This window comes from Osmia lignaria, chromosome 9 (assembly GCF_051020975.1).
Source record: "Osmia lignaria lignaria isolate PbOS001 chromosome 9, iyOsmLign1, whole genome shotgun sequence".
Classification (NCBI taxonomy): Eukaryota; Metazoa; Arthropoda; class Insecta; order Hymenoptera; family Megachilidae; genus Osmia; species Osmia lignaria.
This window is the reverse complement of record NC_135040.1, coordinates 6306736-6320001: the sequence shown is the minus strand read 5'-3', so window position 1 is coordinate 6320001 and position 13266 is coordinate 6306736. Positions and strand designations below refer to the sequence as shown.

General features: G+C 44.7%; 1 protein-coding gene across 3 annotated transcripts; it reads right to left on the bottom strand.

Annotated features, from left to right (window-relative positions):
- Nucleotides 1-3820: 3820 nt before the first annotated feature.
- On the bottom strand, nucleotides 3821-13044 carry scrt (scratch). 3 transcript variants are annotated; one of them, XM_076690173.1, is made up of 4 exons: nucleotides 12734-13042; nucleotides 10903-12635; nucleotides 5115-5763; nucleotides 3821-4720 (listed from the first exon to the last, which is right to left on the bottom strand). In XM_076690173.1, the coding sequence occupies exons 2-4, from the start codon at nucleotides 11228-11230 to the stop codon at nucleotides 4078-4080; spliced, it is 1620 nt and encodes a 539-aa protein (XP_076546288.1). In that variant the 5' UTR covers nucleotides 11231-12635; nucleotides 12734-13042; the 3' UTR covers nucleotides 3821-4077. The 3 variants fall into 3 exon arrangements, with proteins under 3 accessions (XP_076546288.1, XP_034181391.1, XP_034181380.1); XM_034325500.2 differs by having other exon boundaries at nucleotides 3821-4717; nucleotides 10903-13044; XM_034325489.2 differs by having other exon boundaries at nucleotides 10903-13042.
- Nucleotides 13045-13266: the final 222 nt, after the last annotated feature.

Sequence of the window (13266 nt, the reverse complement as noted above, 5' to 3'; positions counted from 1 at the left end):
ATCGTTCCTTGCAATTTCAAAGATCATCGAAAAATGATGTTTCCCGACGAATCACAAATTCCCAATACCACCTACGTATTACAAACACCCCTAAATCTTCGTTTCAAATCTTTACAATTTCCAATTTCTCTCTTTTTCTTTTATAATATATTAATAATCATAGAAGCAAGCTAATCGTAGAGGACGAGTCACGATTAATTTCTTTTTATTTTATTTTATTTTTTTTTAATTTTATTTAACATCATAGAAAAATACGATCCAATCGTTCCTTGGAATTTCTAAGATTCATCAAAAAATGAAATAATTTTTTTTCCAGACAAATCACCAATTCACGATACGATCTACGCGTTTAGCAGATACTACAATTATGTGTAAGTACTTATACGAGTATCTTTTTTTTTTCACGTACAAGAACGCGTATAATGTACATTCTACGCTACAAGTACATAATGTACATTACCACGTTCCGGAAGTTCGATTACATTATCGATTAAAACGACTGTACACGCTTGAGACTGGTTCAACGAATTGTTTTAGCCTCGATCGTTCCATTTTCTTTCTTATTATTATTATTTTTTTTTTTTTTTTTTTTCACGGGAAAATATACGAAACGACAGGGATTGCACGTATTTTCTTTCACCGATCGTTGTACAAAAATCGTTGTATCAGGCGCAATAATAACAAACGATAAATGATTAGAAAATGATGATTATAATACAATTAACAACAACGCAATAAGGTGAATTTAATATAAGGATAAATAAAGTACACAATAATAATAATAATAATAAATATAATAAATACCGATGACAATAATAAATTACGACGATGATGCAAACGCTAATAATAATAATAATACTGATAACAATTAGTAAGAAAAAAAGAAATAAATATATTATTAAGTAATGAAGAACAATGAAACTGAGACAGAATAAATGCAATTCGAGTTTGCAATTGGAAACGAAGCGAAAGAACTCGAGCAAACGAGTGACTATTTCGTTAGAATAATTTTGGTAGGTTTCGAATATGGTTATGGATAATTAATTAATTTTGAATGGTACTAAATAAGTATTCGATATGGTATTTGCTTCATCCACTCTACCAAACCAACCTAGGTCCATTTCAATTTTCTTGATTCCTTTTATTTAAATTCGATACCAAATATTTAAAATTTCAATAATATTTTGAAAATATTATTGCAAAATTTCAATGACAAAAGTCGCTCGTCCACGTCGAGCCTTAAATTAAAAAAAAAAAAAAACCCCACGCGTCAAACAGTGCGCTTCGTTTGCGTTCACCTGAACGTTTTTGCCATCTTCTTTTCCTATTCGAATCGACTTACTAATTTATATTAATTGCTTTCCTTCTTTAATTAATTAATTAGTATTGCTTAGGACTTTATTGCTCTACGTTCGTATGTTATTTACGTACGCGAGATCGCAATTGCACGCACGGCATACAACTCACGAAATCAATTTCCTTTAAAGGAAAAAACTAGAAAAGCTTCTTTTTTTTCTCATCAATTTAAATTCGATCGACCAGATTTTTCTTCTGAATTCTGGGCCATCGAACCGGCTAAGCAACCAGGGGAAAAACAACAAAGAATATCGTGTTCGTTTTTCTGTTCTCCGTGTGCTTCGGTTCTTTCTCATTTTTTTTCATTTTTTTTTCTTTTTTGCAGTTCATTTTTTTTTTTTTTTTTTGCTTCGTTACTTTGGCGGTGAGAGGTCGGCTACTCTGTACATGCAACGCGGTAATTATTTGTCGGCAATAATTATTACAAAAGGACTCGTTGGATCGTCGAGCCATTTCTGGCTCTGATCCACGCTCTTCTTTGTTCTCTCGCGATTTCTTCGCTTTTCTTTTTTTGTAAAATATTTTTTTTAGAATAATTTGGCCTGGTACAGTCGTTGCTATCTTTAGATAGCAACGTCGATCGAATGGAAGAAAATGATCGAGTCTCTCGGCTGGATTTCTCTGTCTCTCTATAATCGTTGTACTTGGAAGAACGATGTTAACTAATGTACGATGTTTAATCGATGATGAACGAGCAAGATTCGATGTATGTAATATTCGATACGACAAGAAATATTGTCCGTCGTTGTTCATTCATTAAGGACGACGTTACAAATTTAACCCCTATCTATTTAAATAATTAAAACATGAAAGATTGATTAGTATTATCAACTTTCTCGTTGGTTACAGCGCGCATGAATTTTTCCGTATCTCGAGTAGCAAATGAACGAATAATACCTATTTAATTAGTATTCAGTCATTAATTACTAATATCAAAGTGACACTACTAGGTAACTAAATTCTTAAGAATGTAAATTTGGTGTTGTGAAAAAGGCGAATCATTGAGTCGCTGATTCCTCGATTGCTCCCATTATTTTATCCAACCATTCTAATACAAATATGTATATATATATATATATATTAGATTCTAAAATAGGAATAGCTTTTGCTTACCAATACGAAAGAAATTGTTTTTTTCATTAAGCATAGAGAGACAGTGAAATAAATAAACCATGAAACTCGAACAGTTTAACATACGATCACGAAAATGATCGAAGAGCGTGGTTGGACGATCGAATAAGTTCGATACCGAAGCAAATCATCGTTTTTTTTTGTTTAATTTCCCATCGCGTTAAACTTCGATGTTCGCCTCTATATATGTATAATTATATAATTCGTTGTGTCGAAACATTGCTTTTTGACCGTACGCGTCGTCATTATTACTGGTTTATTTATTTATTTATTTACTTTTTTTTAATTATTTTCTTACTCGTTATATTGCTTCTATAAAATATGTGTATAACAATGTTTACGCATCTATTACTTGAATTTGCTCTAAATATACGCTTGTGTTCATTTTGCCCTACGTGTTTGTGTCTCTGTGTCCGTGTAAATCTTGAATTTCCTTTTTCCTTTTCACTTTGTATTCGTTCGTGTAGCATTGCGGAAAGGAAATTATTGAACATCCACTTTCGATAAGTGAACCATTATCTTATTTACATAATGTACACCGTGGAATAAAAATAACGTGAATTTTGTTCACGGGATTAAGGTACATCCACCGTGAGATCGACCCCTGGTCGAATATAACGTGGTCCACCGAAGGATCCATCGAAGAGGAACGTGCGAACGGGGTCGATTGGGTCTGAATTTTCGGTAAAATAAGTGTCGGGGTGACGGGTGTGCGTACCAGCTAGCGACGATCGTTTTTTCGACGCGATTCGATTCTCGCGAGACGTTCACGAACGGCGTCGATGGATCTATCGAATGTTAAGGGATGAATCGAAAACCGGCTGAAAATCACGTTATCGTTTATCATTATTGCATCTTTTTTTTCAAGTACTGACGTATCTCCCCATTTTGTATGTATGTCGTTTATGTGTGTGTATGTGTGTTCTTTTTTTGGTATATTTTCAAGCATCGAAGAGTTTTATTTTCTTTTTTTTTTCTTTAGGCAGCTAAATTATCAATAAATAGTGTCTCCGTAACGAGCTCGCGACTAGAACCGTACGCGCTAGTAAATATACTATATATATATAATAATAATAATATAATATAATATATAATATATAATAATATAATATCATAATGTATTAGGTATAATCGACTAGAGTGACTAGACTGCAGTGTGGACGTCACCGTTCGACGTGTTCTCTGTTCTCGTTTCTCTCGTTTTGTTTCTCCCTTTTTCCCCCTTTTTTTTTTTAAGACTTAACATTATTGGACGTTTTTATTAATGTTAGACATTATTTTACGAAGCCGACACCTCCTCTAACTCTTCGTTCGTTCGATCTCCTCCTTCCCCTGCCTCGTCTTTTCTTTTTTTTTTTTTTCTTTTTACTCTACATCTCACGGTTTACTTCTCTATTCCCGAAATTCACTACTGGCACTTTTCTACTTAAAACCTACGGCAAACCTTATGCGTTAATCCTCGTCCTGCTGATTTCCTCGAAAGCCCGGCTGTTAACCGGCTGTGGCCGGGAACGACCGCTAGCTCTCCTTAGACTCGCTAAGGACGTCCGGGCGTCTGGTGATCATCGCGTTCGCGTCGTCGAAGCGCTGCTACAAACCACGGTTGTTGCTCTGCTGGTGTTGCGTCGCGTTGTTGCTGTTGCTGCCGGCGGCTTGCTGCGGCGGTATCTCGTCGTCGCGGAGGCACGCGGACTCCAGGTGTTTGTTCAAGTAAGATTTCAGCGCGAACGTCTTGTGGCATCGGGAGCACTCGTAATTTTTGTCCGCCGAGTGGGTCTGCATGTGGGCGCGCAGGTTCGAACGATCGGCGAACGCTTTGCCGCAATGCGCGCACCCGTAAGGCTTCTCCCCGGTGTGACTTCTGAGATGACCTTGCAGTAACCAAGGCCTGGAGAACATCTTGCCGCAGACGCCGCAACTGTGGGCCAACTTGTGGGTCAACACGTGCATCGCCAGAGCTGGCATGCTCACGTACGCCTTGCCACAATGGATGCACTTCTTCGCCGATTGAGAGTCTAGGCTGCGATGGGTCTGCTTGTGCCGGGACAGGTTCGAGGAGGTGGCGTACTGTTTACCGCATTCGGTACAGGTGAACTTCGGCCTGTCCGGTTGGGTAGCCTCCTTGTCGGGCACCGCGGCGCCGTTAGTGCTGTTCCCACGACGCTTCGACCGACCGTCCGACACGAAGAAAGCCTCGTACGTGTACGCGACCGTCTTGCTACTGCCGCTGCTGCTGTTGGATCAAGGATCAAGTGATAACTGAAGGCTGCTAGCCCGTTGAGTGCCTGTGATCTAGGACGGACTCGAGGATTCATCGTTACGGGGCACGGACTGGCAGCCGATTTCGAAGGATTTTGGATGTAGGAACGAGGAATCTCCTCCGCGTTCGTGCCCTTTTTCATTACTTCGCTGACCCCATCCAAACATCAAACGTTACCCCAGGAAAGTAACATGCAACACTGACAATGAGAAACGACCAATCAACACACTCAACAAGCGATCGTATACAGAAGCGAGACAGCAAACATCGAATCGCGTTCATCCAACACACCTAATGCCCTACGTGTCCCCCCTGTATCTGTGACCAACATACGATCCATTGCAACGATCAGTAAACGGATACTCACCCATCTCTACCAGCGGAGCAGTTGCCTGCGTTCGCCTCGGCTGTGGCAGGTGACTGAGGTTGCGGCGTTTGTTCTTGTTGTCGCAGCTGGCTGGTCTGCGAGCTAGGTACCGGGACCAGCACCGACACGGGTATAGGCTGCTGCTGTGCCGGCTGCAGCTGGCCGGCCGTCGCAGCGCTAGGCGCCGTTGGCGCTGTAGGCTGCGGCGGTGGCGGCGGTGGTGATAGCGTGTGAATGAAGACCGAGTGCGTGGGCGCAGCCGGTGACGCGCTCAGGTCGAGGATCGCCTGCGCGGCTGACAGATCCTCCTCGGCCGACGTCCGGATCTCCGATGTTGGCTGAAGGCTATAGGGTCGGTAGATGTCCTTCTTCTTCGGGGGCAGCGAGAGCGCCGTCCCGGTGCTGGTGAAGCACATGGACAGGCTTTTTCTAGGAGGTAGACTCAACGACGCGGACGACGAAGGGGTGGTCGTTGGGGCTACTGGGTGTGGTTGGTGCAAACTGGACCCGGTCACCACCACCGGCAGCTCCTGCTGCGCGGCTGGAGGCGGAGGAGACGGGACCACCGGTCGGGCCAGCTCCGCTGCCGAACGCAGGGTCGCGTATTTTGGCGGCTCCTCGTGGTTGATCCACGATTCGTGCGTGTAACCTGCGCAAAATATTATTTTATTATTTAAACATATGCTTTCTGAAGAACATTTGCCAACCGTGGATAAGGCGGATGGATCACGAATAGGGAAGTGTGATTTATTACTGATTTATTCGCGCGGTTAATCCACAGCTCCTGATAAAAGGGAGGGATTAATTAACTAAACTGGGATTTTGAGGATTTCCATCTTACGTCCTCTAATTAATCTACATCCCGGGATCAGAAAGGGTAATCCTGCACACAAGATTAGGAGATCCAAGATTCTGCAAACGAGTTGATTAATTATGATTGCCTTTGAATCTCGCAAACTTATTGTGGTGTAAACTATCGGTTACAGGACACGATTGAAATTACCAAGCTCACCGTGTTGATACAATTAACGAATTGGCTCGTTCCGTATCGAGGGGGCTAAAATTAATGCTGAATATTAATTAATGAGGGATATACGCTCAATCAGACTTAATAGGGAATTCAGAGCTGATTAGAGGCTGCGCTAATGAATAATGCAGATCGAAGGTTTCTCTTCAATTTTCAACGCGCGCTCGGAGAGTTGAAAAAATTCTTGAAAAATTAATATCACGAGGTGAAGCATTTTCAAGACCAACGAACAGAATATAAAACGGCAGCTTCGAAATAACAGCTTTTAATTATCCCTCGAGGATTTTCTCGAGTGGAACGAAACGTTGCGATGTCGAAAATGAAAGGCCACCGATAACGCGACGTTCCTTCTTTCCACCCCGTTTCTTGGTCATCCGGTGCTTCTAAACCCCCCCTGGCTCTAGCCATGAATATTTGAATTCGTGAATCACACGAAACCGGTGCGCCACGCCGTTTCATTTCCTTTTGCCGGTACACGTCAGCTGCTCACGCCATATGCGTTTATTAATGAGAAAACGACACAGAAAAAGTACTCCCTGTGCGTAAGAGAGGGTAAGAAGGATTTGCGTAATACCATGTAAAGTATCTGTTGCATTCAATATTCTCCACTCCACATTTTTCTTTCCTCCCTTGAGAACGTCGCTTAATTTCATAACGCGACTCCTGCTTTTCACGATGTGAAAATGCATAAGATTTCAAGTCACGATTTCAATCGTACCTTTAAAGAATTCACCGGTTAAAGGGTGAAAAACACCGTGACGTTTGCACAGGCTCGTTCAATGTGTACTCGGCTTAATATCCATTCGAACGACATAAACGGGCAGCCCTTCTTTTTATTGCCGTTGTCCACGCGAAAGGACACGCGACAGTTAGCCTTCGATGGCTCGTTGTTGCTTTCCACCGGACACGATCGATACCCTCGCTGCGACAATGTAACGCGACATTTCGCATTGTTGCGAACAGGCCCTGAACACGACAGAACGTTGAAATTGTCGAGCGTGTCGCTTCCCTTCTGTTCCGTCAGCTGCGACTCTTTCCAGCCACGAAAAATCTTCCATCCGTCCCGGTGAAACAATACCGCTAGCTCTCCTTCCTTTTTTACCTTCGTCGAGCTGAGAAACGCGGTTGCGATCGACGTATCGTATAGGAATTCTTTTTCTATCCGGGGTCGTTTACCCTATTCCGATCATCCAGCTATGCCCTCCACGAATAATTAACAAGACAAGAAAAAGAAGAATCAAAGTGTTAATCGTGGGATCATCAGAAATTATGAAAAATTTTCACGTAAAATTCAGTGATTCTGTGGAAAAGAAAAATATAAAGAAGCAACCACTTTGACGAATCGCAAAGGGTCTCGGATCCCTCGAGGGGGAGCCAGGGGTGTCGCAAGGGTGGTCTTCGTGACAGCAATAAATCAGAAAACTGTGCTGGCGATCGATCAACCGACGCGCATCTATTATTGGCTGAAATAAAAGGAAGTCAACACAGAGGGAAAGAAGAGTGGCCGTGTCTGGAAGTGCATTTCATCAACGGCCTAGAGAGAGTGAGAGGGACAAAGAATGAAAGAGAAGGGATGGTGAAGTAGAGAGGGGTTGGAGGAGAGGGTGAGAATCAATAATGTCGAATGAACGCTCAGCACGCTCCCACGAGTCTGTTGATTCTAGCCTTTTCAAAAGGCGACGTAAGGTCCTTTTGCTATTGTTGCTCGTCGATCGTTTCGAACGGCGGACGATCGGGATGCTTGAACAAAACCGAATTGAAATTGATAGGAATCCTAGTGTTGGAAACTGCAAGAACGTAATTGCGTTTCATGGTATATGTATGTACAAAGATTGCAGCATGTTTCGCGTGATTGATAGCCTGCACTTGGTGCGGAAGATGGCCCGATCGCGACTACCTATACTACTTGAAAAAGAGTTGAGCTATACAGGGCGTCCAGTGTCCTTTAAATTCGCCTCGAAAAGGGTTAACGTTTAATTCGAATTTTTTTTAACTCGTTCGATGTGAATTCGCTTACCTCCGATTAGTTTCATTCTCGACCATGTAAAGAGAGTAAAAATAATACCATATGGAAGGAGGGATTAGTGTAGTAAGAATTGCAACAGATTGTGTTATGAAACGCAAAAGACCGCATCGAAACTTTGTACGATTGGGTGGCGCTTGAAAATCGTGTCGCCGGATTCGCTAATTGCCTCAGCCTCATTATCGCCAAGCGAACCCTGCCCGAGACACCCTCTGCGCGCCTCGAACATTCCTCGAGCGTTGCGCAAACTCATTCCCTGCAACATCCAGGCTTTCGAACTTTACTTTCTGCTAATAGAAACTTGAGGAAAATTGAAGAAATTCGATGGGCCGATTATTTTGTAGCAAGTTGAAAAATTATGATTGTCATTGATTGCATAAAACAAGCGACCGTCAAAATGGTATCCTTGTCGTACTAGGCACGGTTATTTCCACTGTACCAGTCACCAGTGCTAATTTATTAATTTGGGTTGCGAGCACCCCCCCCCCCCCCCCCCCCCCCCCCCCCCCCTCGTCGCAGGAATACTTAATCATTAACATGGAATTAAGAGAAGTAACAGCGAGCCCGTACAATGAAGTATTACGTGACTACTACAAAGAAAGTACCGTTCGTTATTTGCGTAGTACTCACAGCAAAAGGAAGCCGTTTAATCGATGCCACGTCGTTCTTACATATTTTTCGACCTGAATTCTCATCTCGACGTGCAAGGTCGTATTCGACGATGCATAAAATCGAACGAAACGAAACGAAACGGAACCGTTCGTGCCCTATTATTTCCAGTAATAAAAGATTTCATAGGAAAATTATGCACACGGTATCTGTTGAAACGAAGTTAAATTACTGATACTTATCAAAATCACAAATTTATTACATCGGTTGTCAAAGGATTAAAATGAGATTTTCGAGAAGTTTGAAAATGTTCGAAGGTTAAATGAAAAATGTACTTTATACACGGTTGCAAAATTGATATATAAAGCATTTTAAAACAAATAGAGAAAATTGGTTGACTTTTGTTGCAAGGTCCAACTTTTAGCCTCGTGGAACGAGTACACGTGTTACATAACGCTTCGCGCCATGTTAAAGACCCGACGGTCAGAATCGATAACGGAATTTAATTAACAGCTGCTCTCGCACGTTATTTTTCGCAACAACCGGCCACCTAATGCGATTAGCTAAAATGTCGTGAATGTCGTGAAACGTTAAATCATTTGTGTGTCACCAAACGAGGTACTTTAAAGAGAAACGTTGAATAATCATTTAAAAGATAATTACATAAAAATTAAAACTAATCATCTGTATTACGTATCTTTAAATATTTCGATAAATTCGATCACCTTTGAACGACGAAAGTTTGTGTTTGATTAAAAATTAATCGAAGGTATCCATTTTGTGGTACAACTTGTGGAGCGCGTTCAACATGTGTCAAGTGAATATTTCGAACCGAAGAATTAATTTTATCGAAAGATTCTATTATCCAAACATTTCAGTTATCTCCTTAATTTCAACGACAAAAGCTTGTTTCTCGATTCTCGTCGGTAGCGAATATCCTCTCTTTATTCTGAATGGTACGCGTCCTAAATTTCGCGAAAACTGCTCGTTTTCATCTGGAACTCTTAAGCCGGCAGCGTAAAAGAATCGCGAGGTAACGTCGTTCGACAAAGGAACCTGACCCAAATAGCTGTGAAAAGAATTTTCCTTTCAATTCTATCATAATTCCTGCATTACAATTAACCGGCCCGATACAATCTCCATTGAAATTCAAATCTCGAACGACGGAATAGAAACCGGGCTCGTTCCTGTTGCGCGAGCAACAGTGTCCCATAGCGCGATGCTAACGGCACCAGGCTCGCCATCGCGCACAAAAATAGGACAACATTGTTGCGATCTCTAATCGCGCGCAACAAGCAAGTCGAAAGGAGAGATACCGAAATTCCTGTGTCCTCGTTTGCACGAGACAGATAGTTTTATAGAGAAAAACGGGGAGAAAGGTAGCGAAAGCTTTGTTCGTAAAAGGAACGTGACCCAAATGGGACGGGCGAGAGAGGAAAGAAAAAAAGAGGAATCATTCCTCCCCTATGCTTCGATCCACCCAAAGATCCGCAGTAGAATCAACGATCGGCCTGGCGGGTGTGTCACTGAGAACCTGTGTGTGTATGTATGTATGTATGTATGTATGCGACGCATGGCCAGAATTCATCGGACGGTCAGCAGAGAAAAATCATTAATCGAAGGAAAAGAAGAAGGAGATACATATTGTTTGGTTGATATTTGGCTACGATTGGAGGTGTACCGTGTTATCGTGGTGGACGACTACCGCAATTTCTCTATAGCACGGACGATCGTCCAATCGGCGGGTGTGTCAGCCCCGTGGCGAGCCACGCATGGCCAGACTCCGAAGGTCGAATCTCAATCGGGGATAAAAATCCAAGCGGGAGAAGAGGTTTTCATCTTACACGATCGCCAAGTCAGATTAGACTCGACGAATCTGGACAAATGTTGGGCGTGGCACGATGGGATATAAATGGATAGGATGATGATGACTATTGCTCCTATAAGTTGTTTATCTGATACGGACGTGAAGATTGTAGCAAGCCAAGCCTACACGTGGAATTTTATATTAAGAGAGATTAGAGTTGACATGCTTATCTCGATGGATAAATGGTCGAGAGAGAGAGAGAGAGAGAGAGAGAGTGTGTGTGTGTTTCGGAGGGTAATCAATAACATCGAAGGTTACTCACCATGATAGTAAAGAGCGCCGGAGGCGTTGAGAGGCGGTGGGCTAGGTGCAGTGGCACCAGCGGTAGGACTGTGCGGACCCCAACAGGTCTGCTGATGATCGACCTGCCTGCTATCCGTGTCCCCGACCACGTCGATCTCCTCGTCTTCCGGCTCATGCCTGTGCTGCCGTTTCTCCATCGTGGCGGATATCTGTTGAATCCCCGTATGACTCGGGGACGTGTGTTCCTGCAGCATAGCCGAAGGATCGTTTTGCTCCTCCTGTGGATCGTCCACGCGATCCGGCCAAGGATAGGCCTTCCATTTCTTGGCCATGAGGCAACGCGGCATGTTGACGGTGCTGGTGGTGATCGCCGTCCGGTGCTTCGTCCACCAGGACCCGATCAGCCGACCTGCCCGACCAAGTATCCCTGTCACGAGAAACCTCCGGATTTTTCGTTACACCACTAGCAACACCCTCACGAATCGCACGAAACGCACCACCAACTTCGTACCGATCGACCGAGTCGATCCGAAGGATGCCCGCGACTAGACCGCCACCGGCACCACTATCGCCGCTCTTCTTCTCCCGTTCCCCGTTACACGATACGTCGACCGCGACGACCTGGTGGTCGTCTACGTTGCGACGCCGTCGTCTCCGTCGCCGCCGTCCGTCACTCAGCGCCGTCCGTATCTGAAGCCTGTTGACCTCTCGTGGGATCAGGGTATCCGTAGACGGTGCCTGCTGCGGCTTCCTCTTCGTCCTTCCTTGCTCACGTTGGGGCGTGATCTGCAGCCTCGTCATCGGCACAGCGAGGGCAGCTCCTTCGTAGGATGCACCGCCACCATGCCAGCCTGTTCGCACCAGAGAACCCTCCTCGACTTTCTCAGCCTCACCCCTTTTCCTAACTAGCGATTACTTTTATTCCCCGTATCGCTACACACCACACTACCCCCTAGAAACTACTACTCTCTATTCTGCTTACTGACGACTCGTTTGTTTCTTCTTTCGTTAGTTATCTCTTCGTTTCCGGTTACTTCTGTCGTAGCTGGACGTTGTTCCTCTTTGTTTTTTTTTTCCGTTCACCGTGCTTCTTCAGTCCCTTCAGTGCAACACGACTAATTTATCCGCTGGCTGGCTAACTGAGTGGACCGACTGACTGACTGACTGACTGACTGACCGTCTGTCCGTCCGTCCGTCCGTCTGTCTGTCTGTCCAAATACTCTCTCGGTCGCTCCCTGTCGCGGCTCTCGCCAGTGACAGGGGGTGCCCTCGAATACGATCACAACGACGGGGTGCGACTGTTTAGTCGGTGGCGCTGCCGCTCCGCTGCTTATCCCCTACCGTACGTTTATCTACTCTCCTCGTCGCGCGGCACCGACTGTTGCCGCTTCTCCCTCTGACCTTTACTGAACCAGCAACCCCCCCGTAGCCCCTCCGTTGCGGCTCACCCCTTGAGTCAGCATCATGGAGTGGCGCTGCCATCGCAGTCGTTGCTGCTGCTGCTGCTGCTGCTGATGGTTTATGCCGAAGCAAGGGATGGCTGCGCAACCCCTCGAGGCTGCCGATGCTAGTTCTCGATTCCTGCAGGCCTTTTCATTGCGTGCGCGCGCGGGCTTCACGTTTGCGCGGTACACGCGTGTGTGCATCCCCATTGGCGTGGCCACAGTCCGCTGCTTCTGAATCGATGAGTTGCTTTCTCAAATGGGATAACGATTCGACGATGACTCTGTTATCCTTGATTCTCCCACGGACCTTCGTAGAACAGTTTGTACGAACTCGAATTTTAATCCCACCTTCAACGACTCTATCTATTTCTAAAATATAAAATTCGATCAATTCGATATTCCTACCCACTGTTTGCCCATAAATTCAGCTCGTTCGAATCCGGCCGTGTCCAAAGGAGGTTAGTGAACTCTGTCGGGCAAAAAAAGAAGAAACAAGCCCCGAAACGTTAGGAAAGAGGGAGAGACTGGTGGAGGTAGGTGGTGGTCGTGGCACGATTCGAGCCCGTGTCGAACGTAGACATGGAAAACGGAAGAGAAAACAGCTGGCTAGGGTGCCACGGGCACCGGCCTCCTTCCTAGCTCCGCGACGAGTGTGCAAACTCCCAAGGGGGGAGGGCAATGGTAATTCCTATGGAAGATTGGCTGCATAGTGGTGACGCTATGTCGGCGATACGCGACGCGCGACGCGAACTTGTTGGTAGCTCACTGTTTGTGTTGGTGCCCGTTCGGGGGTGAGACGTGGCAGGAGGGTAGTTCTATCTCCCCTTGTGCAAAATGGAAGGAGAATGGAGGGGGGGGGGGGGGGGGGTGTAGAAGGTAGAAAACGAGAATGTCGGCTAGATGGAGGGGTGGAAAGGTCCGCGAGGGTTAGGCAAGCT

Excerpts from the sequence above, each read along its gene's own strand:
- scrt (XM_034325489.2), bottom strand. The coding sequence starts at position 11,230 with ATGCCGCGTTGCCTCATGGCCAAGAAATGGAAGGCCTATCCTTGGCCG. Across the intron at positions 5,764-10,902 it reads CGGCGCTCTTTACTATCATG|GTTACACGCACGAATCGTGG; the intron begins GTGAGTAACCTT and ends TATTTTGCGCAG. Across the intron at positions 4,721-5,114 it reads TGCTCCGCTGGTAGAGATGG|CAGCAGCGGCAGTAGCAAGA; the intron begins GTGAGTATCCGT and ends TTGATCCAACAG.